Source organism: Sparus aurata, chromosome 2 (genome assembly GCF_900880675.1).
Source record: "Sparus aurata chromosome 2, fSpaAur1.1, whole genome shotgun sequence".
NCBI classification, from domain to species: Eukaryota; Metazoa; Chordata; class Actinopteri; order Spariformes; family Sparidae; genus Sparus; species Sparus aurata.
This window is the reverse complement of record NC_044188.1, coordinates 13,379,801-13,406,992: the sequence shown is the minus strand read 5'-3', so window position 1 is coordinate 13,406,992 and position 27,192 is coordinate 13,379,801. Positions and strand designations below refer to the sequence as shown.

General features: G+C 39.8%; 2 protein-coding genes across 8 annotated transcripts in view; both read left to right on the top strand.

Annotated features, from left to right (window-relative positions):
- The window catches only part of LOC115595455 (muscleblind-like protein 1), a 162,814-nt gene that overhangs the window by 9,486 nt on the left and 126,136 nt on the right, over positions 1-27,192 (top strand). The gene's annotated exons all lie outside the window — the stretch shown is intronic.
- aadac (arylacetamide deacetylase) lies at positions 13,378-26,136 on the top strand. Its single transcript, XM_030439968.1, has 5 exons — positions 13,378-16,508; positions 17,938-18,166; positions 18,776-18,845; positions 20,183-20,354; positions 23,593-26,136. The coding sequence occupies exons 1-5, from the start codon at positions 16,368-16,370 to the stop codon at positions 24,202-24,204; spliced, it is 1,224 nt and encodes a 407-aa protein (XP_030295828.1). The 5' UTR covers positions 13,378-16,367; the 3' UTR covers positions 24,205-26,136.

Genomic DNA, 27,192 nt, shown 5'->3' with positions numbered 1-27,192 from the left:
CTTGGCTCTTGGTCACACAGTTGAATACATTGCGTACCTATGTTGTGTGCTGGTTTTGTAGCTTTAGTGTAGTTGTGCAAAGATGACCAAAACACATACTCCGAGAGACATTCAGTGAAACCAGTGGCAAATCTACTGACAAAAATATCACTGCGATGTTCAAATCTCAAGTTTAGCTGAAAAATTAAATTTTCATGATAAGTTAGCAGTTGTCATGTAGCATTACTTAATCGTATCATCTAGTTTTATTATTATCTTGAGGCAAAACAGAATTATTGATAGATTGCACCGATATCTAAAAGCATGAGGAGTACATGTTTTACCTTTGTGCTGTCAGTGTGAGTTTAAAGAAATAGGTCACATATTTGGAAAGTGGAGCAAGGAAGATGTCACAAGCTTGTGATCTGGCTGGTGTAGCAGGACTCAGTGGTGCACATTGCCTTCTTCTTGTTAGGCCTGAGTGATTCCTATGTAAAGAAGCACCGAGCCCTGGGCCGTGCTTCGAACTACTTGTCATGTCTACCTGCTGAAACCCCCACTGATCTGGAGGTTACAGCTATAGGCCTCATTGAACAAACATGAAGAAAACATGACAGCATATGTTTTTGATCTAATGCTCCAGAACATGGGCTGGGTGACCCAGGGCCTCAAAAAAACAAAAGCATCCCGCGCTACCTTTTTTTTTTTTTAATAGCGATTTATTTAAATGCCTGGTGAACCTTTCGGCCCTACTGGCCCCAATAAAAACAGTGCATTCCATTAGAGTCATTAGGGGACATCAAGATCGGGCTGGTAATCCTGTATGTCCTACTCGCTTTCATCTCCACATACACATAAAAGCACCACATTGAAGACACATGTGTGAGTTAATTCACTGAAGATGGGTCTGATTAATGAAAAACAGTTATCACTTTCTCAGTTGCATCAAATTAAGGCCATGTCTGAAATGTGTCAGAATTTGACAGACATGTATGATAATTTACGATACTTATTGAAGTAATTCCCAAAAATGTAAATAGTACAACAGGGTGCATATTAAGTTAAGAAAAGTTTGGCAGGAAGTAGATTGCTATATATCATTTCTTTGCTAATGGAATAAAAAGAAAGATGTGCACTTCCTGACCAACATAAATTGTAGGCTTTAATGACAGAAGTTATTCGACTCATCTTTCCTGTAGCACAATGCATAAAATGGATTCCAGGAATTAAATCCTATACATTTTTTATGCAGTGCATATACACACATGATGTGTGCATAATGATGCAGCAGGCGAAGTTGACAGAGGAGAATGGCAGGATTGTGTTGTGATAAGTGGAACTGTATTGTGTGGACGAAGAAGACAAGTAACCAGTGACCGCATGCTTTCAAACTTCATGTCGTCAAGTTGTATCAGTATAGTTTTGGTCTTTGGAGAAAAGACTGAGCTCACTGACTTCCATCAATGATATATTCTGCATCCTGTGTATATTCCTTTTTTGAAAAACAGGCCTATGGAGCAATTGGAGTTTGTCTTTAGAATAAGAACTGTTTTAAGAAAGGGTTTCGAGCCGATGGGACACTTTTCTCACTATTTGGGTTCTGGATTAATAGTCTCTCGCAAAATGGTCAGTCATCACTATTGTACTTGTCCTTCCCCCACTGTCAAAATAGATATGAGTCCCTGCTAGATAAAAAAAAAATAGATAAAACCTTAAGAATCATGAGTAGATATACAGCTCCTGTTACATAAGCAATTACACATTTTATGATAATTGCTTCCACACAATAACAACAAAATAATACTGGGCAAGTCTGTCTATCAGGCTGCTGAAATATTTGTATGTTATTCAACATTCAGGGGATTTATGATTATTGTTTTTCCAATGGATGGGTTCTTGAGTGACCTACTTAGAACGACCATCTTTTAAACTTTTACTGAAATTCTATCAGTCGCATCTAGCTGTAAAAACAAAATGAATTATTTAGATGACAGTGAGGTAGAAACATGATGTTACCTGTGAGGTTTACTGTATATCTCAAAATGTTGTGACTTATACATTTAAGATAACGGAAATAGTTGAATAATAACTGACCAAAGTTCCCATCAGCATGATTGCAGCTTTTATACAGCTCATTGAAAAAAAGTTGTAATGTTAATTTAGTGCTGACTTACTTAAAAATTCACAAAAAAAGTTACACTGCTAAAATATTGTCCGTGTATGAGGGACCTGTGAATTAAATCATCCTCCCACAGTCAATGTAATGAGCTCACAGTGTCTCAGATGATGCCAAAGCTCCATCAAACATGTGGTTCAGTGATCTCATTCCGACCCAGTAGGTCTTCCAGTTTCTTTGTGTCCTCAGTGCGGGCCAAGTTATCCATCACAGGAACAAATCTGAGTGCTTTACAAGTCTTATTATCACTCAACCAGAATCCTCTAAATTTAAAAAGTCATAGACGTCTAAAGCAGGAACAGACGAGTCTGACCTTATTTTTTTACTGAACATTTAAACAGTATCTGGTTTTCAGTTAATGAGGCCACAAGTCACAGTGCTGCATTGTTCAATCAGGAAGTGACACAAAAGATGGCGATGAACAGCAAAGGCAAGCTTCCATGTTTCCACCCTCATGTGAAAAGGACAAAATCTCAATTTTTCTGGACTTATTATCAGTTTTAATGCCGTTTCAGATGATGGGAACTGAATAATATACCACACCCAACCCACTACAAGACTTGTGTTGTAGGTTAATAAAAGGAAAAGAAGAAAAACATCCGGTGAGTTTGAGAGCAGAACGACTTTTCTCATCAGAGCAGTCTCAGTGGCGTCAGTAAGACCTGTATGGAGGTTGCATCATGTTTTGGCTTAAAATATTGGAGGTGCTTAACCTCCTGAGCCTTGAGCTTCGAGGAGTCCACTGCTTTAGAGATCAAGGACTTTGAAAGCAACTGCACAGTCCGAAAAGGAGACATTGACTGTGAAAAAAATGGATGCCGTGTTTGGGTCTGAAATTCTTTCTCATGACCAGCACTGACTTCAAAAGTAGTCTGACTGTATGTAAATATGTCATATATCATTCGCTAGTTTCAAGTCAATAAAGCATAATTTTCATGTTTTGAATTGTGGTCCCATTTAAAGGACAGAGAGCAGGAAAGGTTGTAAAGTGTGTTCTGGGTTGAATGTGTCCAGTCTTTCTTCCCATGGGCTGCCAGCAGGGAAAGATGGCAACTTGTCTCAAGAGAGTGATTCTCTAAAATCACTGGTATTTCCCTGCTGTGGCTTGTATGAGCTCAACTCAAACAAACCCTCAATGGCCGTGGGGCATTACTATAGCATATTTAAGTGTACTTGCACAGGCTGGAAATCTTAGATCTGTCAAATTGCATAGTTACGTTATTGTACCATATAAACAATATACAGCACTCTGCCACCAGAGTCAAATCTGTAAAATGTATGCTTTTATTGATTTTATTTAACCCTAACCCAAGGTTAACAAGCTAAAGAGTGACTATGGTGTCAATAACTACACAAGTAGGTGTGTCTGATCTGATTCGTCTCAGCTGTCCAGTATCATGACTGGTTTTTCCATCACCTCAACTCAGACTTGCCTTGTACTCAGTAGCTGGACTTCCACATTCCAGAATGTGGAAGTCCAGCTACTGAGTACAAGGCAAGTGAACTTTTAAAGCTGAGTCAGAAAACTGTGTCACACGGCATGTTTTAGTTATTAACTGAGCCAACAGTGATTCAGATATAAGCGATAGTTTAGGTTTGACTGACACCTCTGACCTTTCACCTCTAGGTGTCAGCAAAGCAACATGCCACGTAACCTTAGGGACCTTGAGCTTTGTTGTAAGGAGAAGGAGGCTGCAGAGCAGGAAGTCTGGATAATCTGGGGAAATAAAGGAGGACATGTAGGAGTCCCTGATACTGTGAACATTAGACTCCAAACAGCAACAGCAACAGTACTTCCTTTCACGTTTCTGTGATCTTGTTGATCAGGAAGGACATTTTATCCTAACAAACTTCGATGGTGATGCTAATAATCAGAGAATCAATAATGATCAAAATAAGTCATATGTCATATAAATGGATAGAGTGAAAATCATGTAATTTATTCTGCGATTTTATAATGATTTTTGGAATTAGATACTGGAGATAAATAACATCAGTTTATAGAGAGATTTTGCAAAATGAGTAGTCCTGCTACTGGGTGACCTTGTTTACCCAGCCTGCATCTCTATTGGAGAATCAAGGACAGTGAAGGGAGAACACTATGTGCTAAATTTCTATCTAGAGCAATCTGCAGCTTGGAGGCTGGATGTATATTCTCTGGACATATTTTTAGGCAGGTATGATATGTTGAAACGTTAAATAATGCTTAGTATGGTCAACAACAGTGAACTAGTTATTTCTCTTCTTGCGCATTGACCAGTACAAAGGAGCAGATGTTTACTGTCACTGTTGATGACGATTTAATGGTTTTCCCAGTTTTGTGCACCAGTTGAGACATTTTTTTCTTCATCCCAGGCTTATAATGCCCATCTGGAAAGTGTGAACAATTCATTGTCTACCAGCCATAAATATTTGCGTTTGCTCCAAAGTAGTAAACATTTTTGAAGTGCAGGCTTTTGACCGGACAACCACTGTTGTAAGGGAGCTGAAATACAAGCCTTTGTCGTTGATTTAGGTCATAGCACCATCTGCTGGTAAAAGTAGAATTTAATAAATACTAATGGACTTCAACATGCAATATACTTAAAAAGTTAGCTGTAGTGCACCACAGCTGTTTGTTGTTTTCCTTTTAAAAAACATGGTGTCTTACTGATGGCTTTATGACTTAAGCAAAACAAAAAATGTTTCTATTTTGGGATAAAAAACAAACAAAAAACAGCATTGTGACAAAAAAAAAAAAAAATCGGTAAATTGGATAAAATTAATCGAGGTGTTGTTCAGGTAAATAAGGCTCTGTCCTACTGAGGAATGTGATCATTTCTGTGTAATGGTATACTGTTGAAATCAGTCTGTAGAAATATTCTGTTGAAAATTTTAAAGATAGACAGCGGATCCAAAAATCTGAGACCATATTGGAAATCTTTAATAGTGTCAGGTAAAGGGCATCTTGAATGTCAGAGGGTTTCCTCTTCAGTCACCTGACCTGAACATATGAGGCCACTTGAAGACTGAGAAAGCCAGTCATTCTGTGACATCACAAGAAGCTTTGTGGAAAACTGTCAAATCATGCTCAGATGACATGAGCCAGATGGTGTAGCACAAACCTGTGGAGTCCCTGCCAGTAAACATTACATTTTCACTCAAAATGTTAAGCTGATATTATCCTTTTTAAGGAGAAAAATAAATTACAGACAAAACAAATTCAAAATAGAAATACTGTATCCTGACTAATGGTCCCAGACCTTTGGTCCCCACTGTATTTTGGAGTGATAATTCAATGATTTTTGTTTATGTTGCAATTTTGTGAGCATGGATTACATTCTTTTTAGGGTTCATAAAAAAAAATCTTATTGACAAAAGAGAAGATGAAATTAAATGATTAAAGTGACATAAAAGTAAGATTTAAGAGGCTCCCAGTTGGAATTCTTGTAAAATTAGGTTTTCTAAGGTTAACTCTTAAAGCAGGAATTTGCTGGCGGAAGAAAAAATAAATGGAAAACACAGTTCAAGGCGCCAGTATAACTTTGTTTTGTCACCAGTTCTCTGAAAAAAAAAAAAAAAAAAACAATGAACAAAACTGGGGAGCGTGAGACTTCCTGAGGTGATGTGGTGGATTCATTTGTCTTGTTTAAGCCTTAAACATAATATGGCTGTGGCCTCCCAGCTATGCTTGGGGCTTGGCTTTGGACAGAAGCGTCAGCCCACCACTTTGGTCCAAAATGAAACAAACCTTTGATGATCTCCTGACTTTTCTTCTAGTGCTTTTTGTGGTTTTCAGTGAAATGTCTCTGGAACTATTGAATACATTTTCATATAATTTGGAACAGATACCCATGGTTATTGTCAGCATCTAAGCATGCTGACTTTAGCTTTACTTTAAAACACTGCATGTAAAGATCCCCAAAACCATTTTTTTGTTTCTCAAATTGAAGTCAGGGTCAAATATACCACCGTAAATTATTAGATACAATGCTGGTAAACCATTACCATCATTCATTCACTATTATTCTGAAAGAGTTGTCTTGTCTGTGTGAAATGTAATGCAAATACCTTGTGGTTTCCTTGTGTCTGGTGATAACAAAGAGGAAATTCACATGGAATGGGGTGAGAGGCCAACATTCCTTATGACAAAAGTGTTACATAGGCAAATACTGATAAAGAGCTTATCCACTGCTGTTTGCTACACCCAGACCAATGATCATGAGGCACCGTGTGGAAAAAAGATCAAGATTCTTACTGCTGCTCTGGATCTTAGTCACGTAGGGAAGATCTGATGGTGAATGCTGATGAAAACCAAAGCCATACAGATTAGCATGCTTATGCTCATAGGAATATTCCCAAACTGTTTGAATAGCTTTCGTGTGGTGTTTGTTATGACATATAAATCAAAAATATATTCAACAAATCATCTGTTATGTCAAATGGCGGTTGGGCTGGTTTTAGGATCTGTCAGCACTTTAAAGTATAAGGCTTCCAGAATTCTATATTGTTTTGGTTCATCATCTAAAAAAAAAAACTACAAAAAAACTCTGAAACAACCAAAACCAAAATTGTGTTTGTCTCTCCATAGAGGTTTTGTTCTCACACTGTGGCACTCAGCCCCAAGTACATTCATTCCCTCTGAATATCATACATTCTTTAAAGATATTTAGGTTTATTAAAAAAAAAGAAAAAGAGGTTTAGCATTTTCCTAAAATAACTGGGCCAGTAAGTTTAAAAGAGGTCATATTATGCTAATTTTCATGTTCATATTTACTTTTATTTGGGGGTCCTAGCAGAGTAGGTTTACATAGTTTAATTTTCAAAAAACATTATTTTTCTCATAGCAAAATTAATCAAACTGGAATAAACAACATTTTTTGACTAATTTGAGCCATTGAATTATGTCACATTTGATGTGGTGGTGATTTTTTCCAGAAACAGGAAGGGTTACAGAGGTTTTACTGAAAATACTGTCCATGTTTATTGTAATAAAGGACCATGTCAACCAGTTACTGTTTCCCACAAGATTTTGTTAGACTGTGTTGGGCAGATCCCGTAGATTAGGGGTTGGGTCACTGAAGTGCTATTGTAAACAGTTTTGGGTTCTAGTAAACAATTTAATGATAATCACATTAGTTGTACAGATATTAATCATGATGACAGAGTTAACATTTGACTGATATTAACTTCTGCAGTAACATTATCTGTTGTACGTTGATGATGATACATTTGTGTTTGGACTGGTGGATAATTGCAAAAGACCTCAATGACATGGCCCAAGACACTAAGGCACAAATTTGGGGACACAACATTGTTGTGTCCTCAAATTGCCTTAGCTGCATCTGAGACACCACATTATCTTGTTGTCTTGGGTGCAGCCAGGAATGTTGACATGCATGTTGTGTTGTGAAACTGTGGCTGGTTAAATGGGAACAACTTGTGGCTAATTCACTCTGTGTTTTAGAGAATGTTTGGATAGTAATAAATAGCTATTTGTATGATAAATTCATTGTTGGTTTCACTCTTTTAATGGGTTTGTTCACAATTGAATATTAAATACTGACTATGAGAAGCGTGACCGTCATAAATATTCATTGTTCATATGCTGCTTCAAAAGAAGGATACTGCAACAACAGAGAATATTCATAATGGGCGTTTGTTTGGAAATAGCTAATGAGTTAAATTTAACATTGAAGCTGCAGTTACAGTCCATCTCTTTATTCTGAATTAGCAGCAATACTGTAACTTTCCTCTTCACCTCCTTTGATAGAATGTGCTGTCCATGTGATTTCCCAATTCCCTTAGATCCAGTGGCTAAAAGGTCAATTGCTGATTTCCAGTAATATCTTGTTCCATTCCTTTGCCAAATGCTGTCCTAAATCCCTTTCCATAAATTATACAAACAAGCCTTTAGCGAGCTAATCTTTATTAGAATACCACCTCAAAGAATAGATAGCTTGTCTTTCAGCCAAGTAAATAATGAAAGTGTTGGCCCACAAGGGAACACTGTGTAACAGCATGCTGCAATAAGTCTATCATCTGCACTTGAAAATCCCATACTTAATGGATGCAGTGGTTGACACCACCCTGATACAACAATACAACTTCATTGTTTGCTGTGGTGGAGCGTTGTCCCAGAGTAAGAAGTGTAGTTAGTGAACAAAGGAAATAAAGGACTATTGTATTATCTCTTAGAAAATATGTTTTTCATTACTGATGATGGTAACCGTTGCAAGCTGTTAGTGTATGTTGTCAGATTTTCCATCATTTAGCAAGTGTCTTTACCATTTCATTTGTTATTTTTATATCTCAGTTTGTTGTTGATTGTTTCTCAGCAGAACAAACTTTGTATGAAATCAAAACAGCAAAAAAACAAGCACAGACAACATGTTGATGTTTATTTAAGATCCCCTTTAGTAGCACATAGATGTGAGTGTAGTCTTCCTGGGGTCCTGGACAACACGAAGTAATTTCGAAATGCATGATTGCACAGTATTTTGGTTGGATAAGTGACAAGATGATGGCCCAACAGCACAGGGCAACCTGCCAGGCTTATAATTACAAGTGGACAGGTTGCAGCTCTGTTTCTGGCCTACAGCTTGAAATGAAAGCCAGCCGGTTTACCCTTTTTTAGCCATACTGGATTACTGTAAATAAATACACTGCATAACAAGTTAATGGGTGCATTGTTATCTGTTTAGCTGAAAGGGAGAGATGGAAAAAACATTTTCTATTTCATCGCTCTGTTGTAGCTTGTGCCAAAACATTGAAACAGCCATTCAGGGATATTGCCCAAATATGACGCATTTGACTGTTTTATGCATTACCTTTTGATGGACCCAAGTACAATGTCTTTATAAATACATAATAATATATAATATATTGTACCATTTTGTATCTCACACATACAGCCGTAGATTCTGAGAAAATGAACTCCTACCATTAGCTCTGATCACTCTTTTACTAGGGGTGGTGAAAAAAATTGATAATCGCTTAATCGCGATTATAATTTCCAAAGATCGATAAAAAAAAAAAATTGTAATGCAAACTGGAGTCTTCCTCTTACTGGCTTCCTCTACATGGTCCACAGTCTGGAGCCAAGATATGTTATACCATCCCAGAGCTTTTTCACACTTAAATTGATTCCAAATCTTTACAAGGAGACAAAGCTTTCCGTGCAAGAGTCCCTCAACTCTGCTCACAGGGTAGCAATAACGTGCGATGCCTGGACATACAGAGCTACAGTCTCATACGTGACCATTACAGCTCATTATGTCAGCAGTTAATGGAAGTTAATGTCCTACGTACTTCAGACGAGAGCTATGGATGATAGCCACACAAGCGCAAATATGTGTGAGTTTCTCAAAGCAATGGCAGATGAGTGGGGAATAGAGAAACATGACCTGGTTCTCGTCACCGACAATGCTTCTAACATGAGTCCGGCTGCTGAGCTTGGCAACTTTCTTTTAACAGTGAAATACTACATTTAAACAAAGTAAAGAATAATAATTTGGATATTACAGTTACACCATACAATATTGAAGGTGCTGTGAGGTGTTACTCAAAAGATAAGTAAAATAATTCAGCAGCTGACTGATGTTAAATGGAAGATCAATAATCGTTAATAATTGAAAATCGAATCGACAATCGTTAATAATCGAAAATCGATTTGTAATCAAATCGAGACTTCAATAATCGGAATCGAATCGAATCGGGAAATTGGGCTGATTAATCACCCCTATCTTTTACTAAGTCTGGCGTCTCTGGTAGGCCTGCACGAGATGAGGAAAATCTGTGATGTGTGATAACACTGTTCAATATTGTGATGACGATATAACTTGCAATAAATAAACAAATATTGAAGTGTGCATAGTATTAACTATACAGTTAATGATGGCTAACATTAGTTTTGAATTGTTCATGTAGGTCTTTATGGTTGTATTGCAGGTGGTGATGGAGGTTGGTTGTGTTTCCTCTAGAAGTTCCAATAACTGCTTGGCATGTTTTACACAGTACCTGTGTTTGTAACAAGTCGTCTCTCCTGAATCCAAAATAAGTCCATATAGCAGAAGTGCTGTTTCTTTTCACCACAAGGTCTCCGTCAACCACATTTTCAACGCATTTCTCTCTTCCCTCAGCCATCATAGCCTGGCAATCACCACCAAACTGATGCCGATTTATTTTGTCAGGGTAGCTAACGGCTAGCCGGGGTTTCATCTGATTGGCCCTTGTAGCATTATTCTGCTGCAAATTACTGCATACTGTGTTTAGTTGTTAGCTTTAACAAGTTAATATTAAACTATTCCGTTGTAGCTTAAAAAATAGATTTTAGGTCCACTGCTCACAAAACAATTCGTATAGGTTTTTCCATTCTGCCTGTATTGAATTCTGGGATTCATATCACAGAGAAGCATTTGATGCTATATTACAAGTTCTCATATATTTTTAGGACACTGTAAATATCATCAACAACTTGCAGCAAGCGTCAAATTTACATCAGTGTAACAGATTCTGACACTTAAAATAATTTGAAATTCAAGATTCTCATTTATTAGACGTTGATGTATTCTAAAACTATCTTCAATTATGAACCTGATGAAAGCCATTTCATAATTTTTGAAAAAGAAAATACAGTTTTTCCTCTAAACACTTTAAGTTTGGTATGTTTTTTATCATTGAGCCAGAAACCAATGTCAGTTAGTTTTCCCATCAAGAGTAATACTATACTACAATGGAACAGTTTATCTTAGTTTAACAGTAACTTAAGGTGAATGAAAATACAAGACTTGCCTTTAGATCATACAAACCACACAACATATAGGACACCTCTCTAACTTTTTCAAATAATAAATGTATTAAATTGTCGATAAAAATGGTCCTAGAATAGAACCCTGCGGTACACCTTTATTAACACATAAAACTGGAGTGGTAGTCAGGCTAAACAGTATACTGTTTATGCATCGACATTGTGATGTACCCATGCGCAAAGGTCACATTGCAGGACATGCAATGTCAAGTAAGATTAGTTAGCTCTGCTCTTTCACATTTTCATATTGTTTTTTGTGTTTTCTCAGCATTAAAACTGAACATTACACTTGCAGCACATGATCAATAATAAAAATTCTTCTACACAGTGGTTGTAACAGTGCTGACTTCCGACTACTGTGACTTAACTAGAAAATCTTCTTCAGAGTTACTCAAGTTGCCTAGTGAAAATTTCTGTCTTTCTCATATCGTAATATATATTGCAGAAAACCAAAATAGCGCAATGTGAGTTTTATTCCAATATGGTGCAACTGTAAATGGTAGCCATCAGCCACAACAGCTTCTGTTCTACCACTGAGATAATTTGCAAAGCAAATACACAATTTTTCATCCAAAAGATTCCAGTTGTTTCAGAAGAATTTACTGACAGTGATTGATTGACAAAAGCCTCAGATAAGTCAATAAAAAGAGCTACACAATCCTGCTTATTCAAGAGATTTTTTTAGGCTGTCACAATATATATCCCAGTCTAAAACTTGAATGATAAGATTTTCAAATGGAGTGTTTGACAAAACAATGTTACCCCCATCAGATAAAAAAGAAATAGTGTATGTCAATTATTAACTAATAATGGAACTTCTAATAATTATAGTCTTGGCTGTAACTTGGCCCTCTGTGGCCTTTTTGTGGATGAATATAACTAAGAGCATTAAACGCTTTAAGATTTGTAAAATGCTTTAATGAAAAGATCTGAGTGCCAGGTTTATTCGCCCAGCAAGGTGCACTTTGATTAGAGCCAGTGAGTGGAGATCCTGCATTTCCAAATATATTACTTGTAGAAGTAAAGTCTCTTTCCAGCTGTGATGGTAGAACGTTTCACTGGCTAAGGATGAAGCAGAATAATGTTATAATGATTTGAGTTTACAGAAAATGTTGTCGAGAGAGTTTATCATATACTTTAGGTTAAATATGTCAGTATTTATGAATATTTATTTCTGTGTATGACTCATTTAGTCTGGGAGATGTGATAATATTAGACAGAAATGAAGCCGGTGCTAACAGCCTCCTAACAACGGGGTTTCAACAGGAGAAAGCTAGTAATTTGTTAAAGAAGGGTTTTGCTTGCAAAGCAGTGTTTCCTCTACATTCATTTAGGAGTGGCGGCCGCCGCATCATATCTCCACCTTCACAGCAGAGTCCTGCACTGGGTCGGGTGTCGCGAGTGCTGAGGTAAACTAGATAACTATCTTGCTCAGTATCTACTCTTTGGAGTAGATTCCCCCCGCCCTCCCCCAATAACTTACCGGTGCCATCGACGTTAATTACTCGCGAGAGCACGGCCTTGAAAGTGACATCACGTCAAGCACCCAGGCACCAGGTCGGAGAGTCAGAGGAGTGTCATCTTGAAAATAGGGCAACGACTCACTGGAGAAAAGGTAGACTTATTAGCTTAAGAAAACTTACAATAGATTTTGTAATTTCAATAGACATTCGCAAAATATTGATGGCCAGCTAAGGTTACGTAACGTATCGGTAGCTTAATTAATTGGGCCCGATGCCAACTCAACTCAATGTCGCTAACGTGAGTAAACTAATTGACAGCATTAAGCGAATATATACACACCATGATGTAACGGCCGAATGCATTTTCAGATGAGCTTGTTCAAATATTTCTCAAAACCCAGATAAATTCATTGTTCTGAGCCTGGGTGCAATCTTTGCCACTGATTCTACAGCCTCATCAAGAAATTATTATTTATTGTTTTGGTTTTTTTTGTATTTTATTGTTGTATTTTTGTTATTATTTTTTATTTCATATTCAGCCTTTAAAATGCCCTCTTCCATGCCAGCCATTCAATAAAAAGGGGGATTATGCTGGGCATAAAAGTAAAATCTGCAGTCAAGTGTCATTTGTTTACGCCGCCACGGCTCCCTGGAGAGCCTGCCCCCGCTGCTGAAAAAAATCCTAGAGGAAACACTGCAAAGGGATTTACTAGATTCTCCATTTATTGAAAAACTATGTAAATGAAAACCATGTCTGATATTAGTAGGGCTTTGCAATATTTCCAATATACAGTACATTGTTATTATGATATAATGATAATAATAATAATAATAATAATAATAATAATAATAATAATACTAGATTCAATTTATATAGCGCCTTTCAGGGTACCCAAGGACACTTCACAAAGTGGAACATACATGAAAACAAACAAAACAAAGAATAAATGAAGCGCCTGTCAGTCAGCATGGAGGGAACAGCCACACCGCCGTCAACACCGCTGCCAGCACCGCAGGGAACATCACCCTCCGTCCAGGAGCGAACTTGCATCTGGAGGCCCCGTGCACACAGCGGGGACGACGCAGGAGACCCAGAGATTCAGTCCCAGCAATGGAGCCCGGGGCGAAGCGACAGCAGAAGTCCAGGAGCTCCCGCACTGAACAGCCGAAGACCCCACCAGCAACGGCGGAGCAGCGACCATCCAACATCGCCACGAGCTGGGAGAGACCACAGCAGCAGAGGAGAGCAACAACGGAGCCAGGCGGTGAACAACCCAGAGGTTGTGGTGGAGGGAGGACCAACGGAGCAGCGATGGATAGCCCACAGAGCATCGAGTATGTCTGCTTATAAGTTAGCGCTGCTATGCTAACAGCTGATCGTGAGGCTAACAGCTGATCAGCAGAGAAATGTGAGTCCATGGAGCCAATTCTTCAGGTGTGCAGGCTTCAAAGGTAATAGCACAGCCTCAGAGCTTATAAAGACAACTTGGCTTTCTTCTTTTAACAGAAAAAAGCCGTTTTGTCACAGACCGAAAAGCGGCGATATTCACGCCAGCGTCCTCTCGCATCCGGGTTGCCATGACACTATATACTGTCTTGATTTGGGATATCGATATATCATGATAAGTGTTGTGTTTTACTGGTTTTAAAGGCTACACTTCAGTAAAGTGATCTGATTTTTTGAACTTACCAGTTCACTTAGTCATTATATCCACATAACTGATGATTATTTATCAGAAATCTCATTGTGTTAATATTTTGTGAAAGAACCAATAGCCATTGCTGCAGTTTTTAAGTATGGCCTGTTTGGTCAAAAATATTGCAAAGTTTTTTAAGCTGTTTTTTTTTCCCACATTGCAGCCTGAGCTCAGAATCAAGTGTTTCAGAGGCCCTTTGTCAGTCAGCCCATCCTCTTGGCCTCAGTGGGGGCCCTGCAAATTAAAAAGTTACAAAGTTTGCTGCTCATACTCATCACAGGCAGTGGAGGTCTGGATTGGATTTCTTAATTATAAGCATTTGATGTGCCTCTGTCGATGTTAAACTCAAGAATGTGCACACACAAAGGAATGAAACGTGACCTGTCTGTATGCAAACACACACATTCACATGTGAGCATGTGCACAGGCTTACATGGCCAAGCACACACACTTTAAGGCATGAACACACATTCACACACACTCACACGCAGTTGTACTTCGGCACTCAAACTCCTTGTTTAAGACTTCAGTTAACTTCACATCTGCTTGAGCTACCCCCATACGCAGCAGGGTGTTGGGCAGCCACGTGGCAGAGCACAGCACAGCATGGCTCTACATAGATGAAGACAACATCCCCACCCACGCACCCTCTGACACCCGTCTACGCCACTGACAAGACGCGCAGAGTGAAGAGAGCTCCATGAAAGATTTACGAAACCAACTGAGGTGGTCTCTGTTAGAAGCTGAGGGGAGGCCGGTGGTTGGAGGCGAAAAGGAGGGAGGGAATTCCAGGGAGAATCCCGGAGTGTCTGAAGTGTGATTTTGTATTCAGAGAAGAGATTTAGTATTCCACCGCTCAGCAGTGATCAGTCTCACAGAGGCTTTCACCAAGCCTCCGTCACCCTCTGGATCCTGCAGATTGCATCTCAATAGAGTTTGATGGCTGATGGAAAGAGACACTTGCCAACCCCTTAACACAGCCCAATTACAAATTCCAACTTGACTTAGAGAAACTTTGAAAAGGTCACAACACCGAGGTCACTGCAGAGTCACGTGGAGGCATGTGGTGTAGGTTTCTGAGGTGAAGGCTGCAGATAAATCCCACTACTGTACAACACACATTTTACGTTGGAGATTTTACTCACGTTCTTGTTTAAGTGCAAACCTACACTCGTCCTTTATACTGTTTGACAGCGTGCATTGGGGGACAGCCAAGAATAAAGTAGTCTGCACCAAAATAACTCTCTGAATACATTGTCCTCAACCTGTCATATGAGAATACTGCATGCGTATACATTGTAAGAATCTTTTCTTTTTGAAAATCTTGATATGGATGTGGTCTATCAGTAGTGGTCTAAGATGCCCCCTGTGAGGCTTCATTCTGCTCGAAATAACTACACTGGCACCTGTGTGTATATGTTGTCCTGACAGAAGAGGTGGGCATAAAAACTACTCTCCTGAACTTCCAAGTCCTTGGTCTAAGTGCTGCCGCACTAAATCAGTTCCTCGTGCAGAGTCTTTCCAAAACGTGAGTGCGTGAGAGAGTCATATTGCGTTGACAGTCAGTCCTGCCAGGAAACTAGACATCTCATCTGGCTCTGTCACCAATAATATAATTAGCTTAGGCTGCCTTGCAACCATAGCTGTTGAGCTGCACTACAGTTAGTCTGTGTGCTGCTGCGCTCAGCTGACACTTTTGTGCAGCAGCTGCAGGAATCTGGGTGACTTTCCCTTAACGAAACAAAAAGTCCCTGTATGCGTTATATTTCTGACTTTTTAAACGTGTTTGAATCAATCAGGGTGAAGGAAAAAAAGAAATCCGCCCAATTGAATGCCTGAGTCACTGTGGTGTTTTTGCATCAGTTGCATCTTGGCACAAAGTTTGGTCGTGCACGCTCAGGAGACACCTGAGGAATTTGCGGTGCGGGCCAAGGTGGGACGGTTCTGCCTCGTGAGTAGCGCACAGAGCGCGCGCTCGTCTCCCTCACCGACACCGACACCTAAATTAATTCTCCGGGCTCCTCTAGACGGACATGCATTACGGAACGCGCACGAGCAGCGAAGAAAAGCTCCGAACATGCACGCCGATAACCATCAAATGACACCCAACACGTGCTGTCACATTTAGCTGGTCCGGATCCAAAATTAATTCCGAGCGTAAAACGCCTTGCACGGCGCACCGGCCGACTTGTTAACGAGCGCAGATAACAGTCTGTTTGTGTTTCGCACCCCGTAGTCGGTCGCCGGGAAACGCACGTCGTAAAATGAGGCTGGGAAGCGTCATTTTATTCGTCGCTGTCTGCTCTTTTACCGCGTATTACATTTATGAGCCCATTCCGGAGGAGATTGAAGAGAGATGGAAACTCATGCTGACCAACTCTTTCTTCAGAAGTCTCAGCCACCTGGTAAGAAAACACTGTATTCTCTGTCCTGCTACCTTAGGTCTGCTGTACTGAGCATTACACTGGTAATATTAATACTTATAGAATAAGCTATGGATGCACATGTTTTTCTTATGACAGTTAAATACATGATTAAACCATATGTCAGATGACAAACATGCATACTTGTCCTGCCTAAAGATGGCAGGGTAAACCTTTATTGTATTTTGCTGATGTAGATATACATGCTGGTTACACCAGATTATATCAGATGCTAATCCATGTGTTGTATAGCCCTGCTCACCTGTTCTAATAATAGACCCTATTAAGGAAACTGCACTTGATAATGACTAGTGCAGCTCATTTGAATATAGGTTTAAAACACATCCGGTTATGCACACATGGTTGTAACAGTAGTATGAAAATCAGCGGTGGCATTGTTTTGCCGCACCTTAGTCACAATTTAAAGAGCAAAATACTCAAGTAGAAAGGTGCTGCAGTGGTTTGAGTCAACATTTGAAACAGGATTTTGTCATTTGTGCTGATAAGAGAATAGGGTTAAGCATGAAAGAGTTTTTTTGTAAAAAGCGAAACAGAAATATTTCAGCATGAAAAATAACTTAATAAAGTAAATCTCATTAATATTTTGTAACATCTAATGCACCACATATTCAAACCTTTTATTTGAGCCTGTAGTGTTGAATTATATAGCCAAAATGTATTCCCCAGGACCAGGCGCACAGCCATTCTCTTAAAATATTCATTACCCAATAAGGGCATCATTATAATAAGTGTTTTATATTTTTAATCAGACGTTAATCTTGGAGAATGTACTGCAAACATTGATAGTAAGTGACAGTGTGTCTTTTTCTCTCAAACCAAATATTCAGTATTTTTACAAGTCACATTCTGAATAGAATGCATTTTTATTGGAAGCGGTTCTGTTTTCTGTTTATAACAGTGCAAATGATTAGTTTTGTTCATTGAAACAGAGAGACTGCTTCAGTCTAGTTTTCCTCCTCAGACTGATATGAGTTCCTGATACCACGTAGAGCTTCAAATGTATGTTTCTGTTCTGAGTTTGTTGTGGTGGAAGTAGAAGAGAATCAGCTGATTAGCCTCATGCCAGCCACGGCTACCTATTTCAACAGTTACAAAATATATGAGTCATGCTTTTATTACTAACCATTTAGTTATGAACCCTCAAAACAAATAACGTAAGGGGGGGCTGTTGACATTTTACAAGGAAGTATCCACATCACTACTCCCTCGCTTTTTGTTATTGACCACGTAGTTTGGCTTCCTAGTGCTTTCTGTTTTGAATATTATGAGCTTTACGTTGGATAAACTGGCGGTACTTGTGTAAAATAGGCAAGAAATTGGTGCAGGTTTGATGAACAACAAGAAATTCTGTAATTTCTCTCGATGTATCATGCTCTTTTTTCCGTTCCAGGCAGACTTCAGTGAATTACTGGGGCTGAAGGACTACATGGGGGTAATGTACTTCATTACTCTGGCTGAAAGGGTAGTGCCAGTGTCTGACGTGCATGTCAAGGTGACAGAGGAGAAGTTTGATGGAGTGGAGGTGGTGCTGTACCAGCCAAAGCAGCGGGGCGGTGACACTGAGCTCAGGAGAGCTGTCATATACCTCCATGGTGGAGGCTGGTGTCTGGGGAGTTCCAGTAAGTTGAGGGGTGGGCCGGTCTACTCCTGTGTCACACAGGAATATGGCTTTGTTATGGCTTTAAGGATTGATAGAAAGATGGATAGATGGGTAATAGTTTTACAAGTGTTCATCACAAAGTAATTCTACCATTACAATACGAAAATACTTTAAAACTCATTCAAAACTCACTCAAAATTCATTATCTGATCGATGCAGCAAATGACTTTACAGCTTTATGTAGACTCCCTATGACAGTTATTATGACAGGATCATAAATAATGAACAAACTCAAACAAAGGCAACCCAAGCTTTCACAGATTCATGACAAAATAACACCGTCTGCTGGAGCAGTGGGAACCTCGGAGCTAATCCGAGATGTAATGACATGACACAGAGTTTGACACATCTCATGCTGTTCTTGCAATCTGTTGAATGGCTGTAACAATTACAGAAACAGGACTCTCACCAGTAAGTACTGTTAGACTTGATGGCGGGTTCATCTCTGTTACTGCGGTGTTACCTTCATGTAAGGTGATGTGTGATGCCAGAAATGGATGGATGTTATTTTGGTGATTTGTGTTCTTCAGTATCTCTGTTCTGATCTGTGTTTGCTTTCTCTCTACAGGGATGAGTCCATATGATCTCCTGGCCAGAAAAATGGTCACTGAGCTAGATGCAGTGGTTCTTTCTGTGGAGTAAGTATTTCATATTTTATATACAGTTAAGTGGAGCTGCTGTAATATATTGCACAAACTGCTGACCACTGTAGGGAGAGGCATATTTAATTCATTATCACACTAAACATTTCCTCTTTTCTTTTGCATTACTGAAAGTGAAGACCTTCTGTTTCCCCCACTCTTTCTCTTTGTCTCTCTGACAATTTTCTGTTGTTGTATGTGCCTGTCCTCCTTCATTAATCACAGGCTAGATGAAAGTAAGGATGCAGTAGAGTGCAGCTAACAGGTTTTCATTTGGGTCTGGCAAGGCTTTCCCTGTCACAGCTTCACTCACTGTTGTTCTTTGGCACATCCGGCTCTTAGGACTGTAACTTTTATTTTGCCAGTGCCCTACCAACTCACAGTTTTTCAGAATTTATCAAAAATCAAGTGAAAGATCTGAGCCTGTTCATACTAATATACTTGTTGACACACAGCATTTGACAGTGGGAGGGAGAGTAGATCAGTGTTTTAGTGTGGGGGTATCGCCTTATCTGCCTCATCCGGATTCCTGTCTGCAATTTGTTAAAGGTTCAATGAGTAATTCCAGGATTTCCCAATCTCAAAGTCAGCCATGTGTAACATTTGGCTTCAAGATCGAAACACTCATGCATCACTTATGACACCAACAGGGCATAGGTCAGCAGAAGAAAAGAGAGGAAACGAGGAAAAAAGAGGAAAAAAACATTTTGGACATGCAACTGAAACTTTATTGCCATTTACCAGATTTTAAGAAAGACTTATCTGTGGATTTCTACACAGTTGATTTTATTTTACACCTATGATAGAACATATATTTGTGATAATTTTTAATCAAAATGCAAATAAAGACTAGTCAGTTAGATAAATCGCCCAAATGTACTCAAAATCAATATCAGTTAATGTGTCTTAAAATTACTTGTCATTTTCTGCATTTTACTTATTATGTCTCTCAGGTTTGCCCATTCATAATTTCTAAAAAAAAAAAAAACCTGACTACTGATTTAATCAATTACAGCCCGATTGAGCAGCTTTATGTTGCATCATTTATTTATGTACTTATCTCTTCTCCCAAACACTGTCAAATAAAATGAGAAAGCTAAACTACTGTTTGTCGTAAAGATCATTAACACAGTCCTAAATCTTACATTACATTACAATGACATTTTGTAATTAAAGCTTTTCAGATGGTATTTAGGCTTTAGTTTGTCACCTGCTATTCCCTAAATGTCATCTTGTTTATTATCCCTGGCTCAAAATGTTATCTGTGCACATGGCCTTTAAAGCTGATGTTTATTTATTCTCTGGCCTTAATCTGCACCTTTCTGCTTTTTCAGGTACCGCCTTGCCCCTGCTCATCACTTCCCTGTCCCATATGAGGACGTATACCGTGTGGTCAAACATTTCCTCCAGAAGGGGGTGCTGGCCCAGTTCTCTGTAGACCCAGGTCGCATTGCTGTGGCTGGGGATAGTGCAGGGGGGAACCTGGCAGCTGCTGTCTCCCAGCAGGTACTGATTCTATTTTTTCTTTCTACTGCCAGCTCTATTTTTCTTTTTCACATACGTTAAAAGAACTGTAGGAATAATTGGCATGAGACAAGATTAATGGGCCAGTTTAAGATAATAGTATTTATTACTCTGAACTATAAGAACGTTCTGTGCTGGGTTAAGGTGACAAATAGTGACCCACTATTTCATGGTCTGCATTGTATAATATTATCTCACAGATCTGAACTGTTTAGCAGGTAACTACTTTCATTTTAAGTCGATTTCTCTGATACAAACTCACTTACGGTCAGTAGAACAAACAAGTGACCTGCAACAATGAGTGTCAAAGCCACAGTAACCACACTCACAAAAATGTGTGCATTCTTAGAACATATGATTAAGATAGTTTAATGTGGAGAATTTACAGTACTAGAAAAGACGAAAAAGTCTTGATCAGCCAGTTGGGTCTTCATTAAAGGTGTAGGGCTGTTTGACAATGTTGCACCCTCAATAAGTGAAACTATAAACAACTTAGCCTGTGCAGAGGATCTGACAAAAGGCACAGTAAAGACACCAGCTGTAGTGAAGGAAGATTGACCATTCGCCAGAAAAAATCTCACAAAAAAAAGAAAAAAGAAATCAGGTTATTATACCAAGCTATAAAGTTGAAATGTTCCTGCCATTGTTACCCATAAGTGGGTCTGCAAAGACGTTAATGTGTATAATTCCTTTATTTTACCTAGATGACCTCAATCCTCTTGCCCTTTCTGGGTGGTGGGTCTTGTTGCACACAGTTGAGTTGACACGGTGCCTAACACAGTAGGGGTTTGGAATCAACTCAAAGAAAAGCACCAAATCCAAGCCAACAGGTGCATTACCTCCTTGGCATTCAACATCACTGTTCAAAGCCATGGAGACTTCTAGTGTTGCACCATGGAGAGTAGCTGATCCTTCAAAGTGCTTCACTCAGCTGGTCTACAAGATTCTAGAGAAGACATTATGTCCCTTGGCACCCTATTAGTAGACAACACTGACATGATGAGTCAGGCATCAGGCTGGTGGATAGGGATTTGTTTACTTCAAGGCAATAACCCTTTACACTCACTGCTTTGCATTATCATATGGGTGAATCCATGATAATCCACTCTAATGGGATATGGCTGTCCCCCAAAAATGTGCTGTATGCCTCTCCTCCCATTTGTCAGATTCCCCAGACAGTCAGCCAAATGAGCACTCAGGCACGTAGAGAACCCACGGAAATGTTTGTTGGCACAGTTTTCTGCGGCCTCTGGTGCAGGGAAGCATGCTGCATTATCGCAGTAGTTCACGGATTAGACATACCTTGTTTGATTTGTTAGTAAAATGGCAGTCATATTAACATGTTTTGTTCTCTATCTTAACCAAATAAAGGTCATGTGCTGTACATTTACATTCTGTTTTAAATACCCACTACATTATTCTTTTGTTTTTATTAATGACCAGACAATCAGAAAAGATGCTGAAGATGCTTATTTTGGCCTACTGATCAGCCACAAAAATAAAACCACAAACAGATGACGAAATTAACATTAATCATCCAGTACAATGCAATGTTCGGCGGGGAAACCTTGGATCCTGGCATTCGTGTGGATGCCACTTGACACCCACCTAAGTATAAAACTTCATGGTATTGGCATTCCTCAATGGCAGTGCCCCAGCAGTGCAATGACCTGAGGAACATGTCAAAGAGCCGAATGAGTCGACCCGCCCCACAAATTCCCTAGATCCCAGTCTGAATAAGCATCTGTGGGAAACCCACTGGACCCCACTGTCGACATCCCATTGCGAGACACCGCTGTCCATGTTTTTTTTTTTCCCTCCGTCGCAGCACATCCTACGTCATTCGTCAGCATTAGTGTGTTGCATGCTGGAAGAGCACAAGTTGTTGTTTGACCAACTTTTTATTAGTTTATTCTCAGGTTCAGCTGCTATGTTTTATGTTGGATTCCTGTTTACAGGATGTTGCACTTACTCACGTCACATTTCTCCGCTGATTAGCTGTTAGCCCCGCCATCAGTTGTTAGCCTCACCGATCAGCTGTTAGCCTAGCAATGCTAACTTTCAAACCAACGTACTCAGTACTATGTGGGCTGTCCATCGTTGCTCCGTTCTTCGTCCCTCCACCACAACCTCAGGGTTATTCACCGCCAGGCTCCTTTGTTGCTCTCCTCTGCTGCTGCGGTCTCCCCGGCTCGCAGCGATGTTGGATGGTCGCTACTCCGCCGTTGCTGGCGGGGTCTTCAGGTGTTCAGCACAGGAGCACCCGGACCTCTGCTGTCACTTCACCCCAGGCTTCCTCGCTTGGATTGGATCTCTTGGTCTCCTGCGTTGCCCCCGCTGTGTGCACGGAGCCTCCAGACGCTAGTTTGTTTACGGACGGTGCTACTGACTTCGTTGCCAATGTTCCCTCCATGCTGACTGACAGGCGCTCCATTTATTCTTTGTTTTGTTTGTTCCACTTTGTTACGTGTGTCCTTGGGTACCCTGACAGGCGCTATATAAATTAAATGTATTATTATTATTATTATTATTATTATTATTATTATTAATGTTACACATGTTTACAATGTTCGGTAACTGTTTGATTATTTTGTCTTAGCTAGGAAGCCTGGTGCCTTTAGTCCCTTTCACATGGTGGAAGGTATACAGTTTATTATTAATTCAACAACGGTATCGGATCGGTATAGGGTATCGACAGATACACAAAGTCCAGGCATCGGTATCGGGACTGAAAAAGTCGGATCGGTGCATCCCTACTCACATGGCAAGGTATACGGTTCATTCATTCAACAGTAGTATCGGATCGGTATCGGGTATCGGCTGATACGCTCAGCCCAGGTATCGGTATCGGGATTGGATCGGAAAAACCTGGATCGGTGCATCTCTAGTTTTAATGTCCTGACTGATTGGTGTATGTTCTGGTTGAGACACGTGTGCTGTCATACCGATCCAGTTCTCATGCTGCATCCATGCTAACTCATGGATGCAGCATGAGAACTGGATCGGTCATAGGTCACCATAATTCCTGGCTTCGATTTTACTGAAGACTTGTCAACAGTTCAGTGAGACAAAACACTGGGGTTATGCAGATCTTTCTTATACGGCCGCGTCTAGTACATGTGATCAGTTGATGCTTCTTTGTTTCTAAAAAGTTTCAGTTCATATTCAATTTTTAATCCAATTCAGTTGTCTTTAAATCTCTCTCTGGCTGTCTTCACAGTTACAAAAGGAGCCTGGTCGGCAGATTCACTTGAAGGCCCAAGCACTTCTCTACCCTGTGTTGCAGGCTTTGGACCTCAACACTCCTTCCTATCAACAGAATCAGGACATGCCTATTTTGCCCCGCACCCTCATGGTGCGTTTTTGGAGTGAGTACTTCACCAGTGACAAGGCCCTTTTCAGAGCCATGATGGCAAACACCCACAACAACGCTGAATCATCCAGCCTGCTAAAGTTTGTCAACTGGAGCGCCTTTCTGCCAGAAACGTATCATAGAAAGTACAACTACAGTGCTCCTGCTGTAGTGCATGCAGTTGGGATGGATGGACCATCTCGATCTTTTGCTGACCCGAGGGCATCGCCCCTGCTGGTTCCAGACACGGCCTTACACTCTCTGCCCAAGGCCTACGTTCTGACATGTGAGTATGATGTTCTCCGAGATGATGGGATCATGTATGTCACAAGGCTCCGTGCTGCTGGTGTCAAGGTGACACATGAACACTATGACACAGGGTTTCATGGAGCGCTGATGTTCACCTTGTGGCCAACCGACTTCCTGATTGCAGATCGCATGACAGAGAACTATATCAAATGGCTCAAGGAAAACTTGTAAAAATTCTTGACTATGATCATTCCAGTTCTTCCACACAATGCACCAGTGTTTGAATAGGTGCATAGTTTTTCCCTTCTGGTGTTCAACTTTTTGTTTTGCTTTCTTTTTCTTTGGTCATGATATTTTCTGTAAATGTGTTGAGAAATAACTTCTTCTTTTTCCTCTCATGTATTTCATCACATTAGATATCAGTAGCAAACAGGATTTTGAAAAACAATTCACGTATGGTGGTACGGTGACACAATCAGTCAAGTACAATGGTAGTATTGTGTTTATCGTCTGACAGACACAATAGTACCCAGAGACAGCTGTGGGGAAAAATCAACTAGGAAAAAATGTCAAAGGTTGGTATGTGTGTGGCTGGCAGCTGGCCCTGTGGGATGCTGCTCAGTCTTGAATTGCTACCTGATCTGATCATGGCACTAGAATCTGAACTATTCCATTTGGGTTTTTTTTAAGAATCTTGTATGAAGCTCTGAAAATGTTTTCAAAAGGATTTTCACAACAGCCAAAAATTATATTCAGTTTGGCCAAAGTTAATATTTATCGCTGAGTGCAGCTGATAATGAAACCTAAGATTGTTTTTGATGTGTGCAACTCCTGTGTTCCTGACGTTGCATCAGAGGTTGGCCAGTGGTATTCTGTTATAGAAACACTGTTTTTCGCAAAGAAAGAACTAGCCCTTAGTTGTGTAACCAATACAAATGTAGAACACATGCAGATGCCTACTTGATTTGAGTGAATGTCTTCTTCAGGAAAACATCTTTGCACATCTAGTCTAATTTTCAACATTCCAGACAAAATATTGGTATTGACAATGTGCATACCTCCAGACATTCTTCACACCATACATAGATGCATTTTTTGTGATTGAGCTTAGCTGAGTGTGATGTAGCAATATGGCAGAAAGAGCGATAATGTCCAAGAAGGAATTTGGGGCAACACTTTATTTGCCTTAAACTTTACATCACACCCCAATTCTCAACATCTCAAGACTTCCCGATAATAGGATTTATAGGGTTGTGTGTTTGTTTCCTTGTTCAAGCATGATTTTATTGTAGTTAGTAAACGCTTTATGTATGGTTAATCCAAGTACAGGCATACGGAAATAAGAATAATACTCATTGAATCATACATTTGACCATCAAGCTAGTATAGTTCCCAAAATAAACCTGCCTTTGTCTAATGAATAATACAAGTAAGCAATGTCACGGCTGCTTTGCTGCTGTTAGATGAAGTTGCCAGTGCCAGACCAAGTGCAAGTTTTATGATGAAATCTGTAACATGGAATAGTGCACAGACAGGAGGCTAGCACTAAAGCTGCATCCAATTCTGTGGTCTGTGGTAAATGACTGCACTTGTCAATTTTTAACCCCTGAACATCTGCTCCAACATCATTCAGAGGAAGTGAGGTTGCATTTATTTTTCCCTGAGGCTCAACAATCTTATGAGATGGCTTGAAACCATTCAGTTTCTCTCCATGTTATCTTTTTATTTGTTTGTGACATCACCCTGTGAGTTCTCTTCACATGGGATGACCATTTAAAAGATAACAGGGAGGTGGAAAGGTTACTCAAAACTAATCCTTTCTATGAATGTCTCTGTTTTTACATGTCTAGTGGTTCTTTAAGCTTTACTGTTCAAAATAAGCTAAAAATCAAGGCATGTCATTATTTGAATGTCTCATATGCATTTTTTTAAAATCAATTTCTCATTGTCAAATACGCAAAAGTATGTAACTTTTTCAACAAGTGAAAACTTTACAGCGGTTTTTTGTCATTTGCTTAAGCACTGCTACATTCTCAATTGTAAATATGACTACTTTTATTTTGTTTTGGATTTCCTCCTGGAGAACTTATGATTTGCATCATTTTTAATTTCAATGTCATCTTGTCAATCTGTCAATAAATTTACCTGACCTTTAACTACTGATCAGTTGTACTTGTGTGTGTGTGTGTGTGTGTGTGTGTGTGTGTGGGCGTGCATGCAACCACATATGGTGTAAAGACCACATACTAAAATAGACGTATCTGTCAACACATTGTTTGGGCCCTGACACGCCAAACTGACATCAAAGACTTAGTGGCAACAGAAGCCGACTGTTGTGTCGCCTCTTGTCACCTGTGTGCCAGCCAAAGAACTGCACTTGAACACACCGCACAAACTTCAGCTGATTGCCAGCTACTCGTACATTCTGCACCGGCATGAGAGGAAATAATTCTGTATTTCCTGTTCAGTAAGGGAAACTGGAAGTCCTTGTACAAATCGTTATGATATAGCAGTGTCTATCATAAAATGGTGTAGCTGGCACAGGTGAAAATTGAGGGAAGACTGCATGAAATAATAACCAAAGGATACTGCAATGTCAAGGTCAAGGCGTGACCCCTTGGTTTCTTCTTAAGCAATTATTTCGCTTTGCCTAACAACCAATCAGAGAGATATCTCTCACCTGCAGGGTCCGCCACAGATTCGACATACTCATTTGGCCAAAAAGTGTGCATCAGGGCCATTACCTGTTACATGATGATGACAAGTATACTTCATGTTTTAAAAGTCGAAAGGACAACGAGTGGGACATTTCGCATAAACTGACTCAGACACACCAAATCCACTTCGCACCCTTTACTGTACATAAAGCAGTGCCTGTTTAATCTGTTGAGGGTTCATATTGCTGAGCAGGAGAGTGCTGTTGATCGACCAATCTGCCACTAAACACACCTACACATGTTCAATCCAAGAGGTTGAACTAAAAAGACAAGCTGTTTTTTCCCCCCTCTGGACAGCAAAGAGGATGATGCATGAGTGTGAACAAACGATTTATACAAAAGGATGATTCAAATAGGTCAACCTCGTTCATCAGGACACATTAAACAAAACACTCCACGCCTCCTGGGTGTAGAGAGATCTATTTATGTGCTACATTATGTTGGTCATATTCTTCTGTGAGCTGGCCTTGTATGCAGGTGTGTGTGTGTGTGTGTGTGTGTG

Excerpts from the sequence above, each read along its gene's own strand:
- aadac (XM_030439968.1), top strand. The coding sequence starts at position 16,368 with ATGAGGCTGGGAAGCGTCATTTTATTCGTCGCTGTCTGCTCTTTTACC. Across the intron at positions 18,167-18,775 it reads CTGGTGTCTGGGGAGTTCCA|GGATGAGTCCATATGATCTC; the intron begins GTAAGTTGAGGG and ends TTCTCTCTACAG. Across the intron at positions 18,846-20,182 it reads GCAGTGGTTCTTTCTGTGGA|GTACCGCCTTGCCCCTGCTC; the intron begins GTAAGTATTTCA and ends CTGCTTTTTCAG.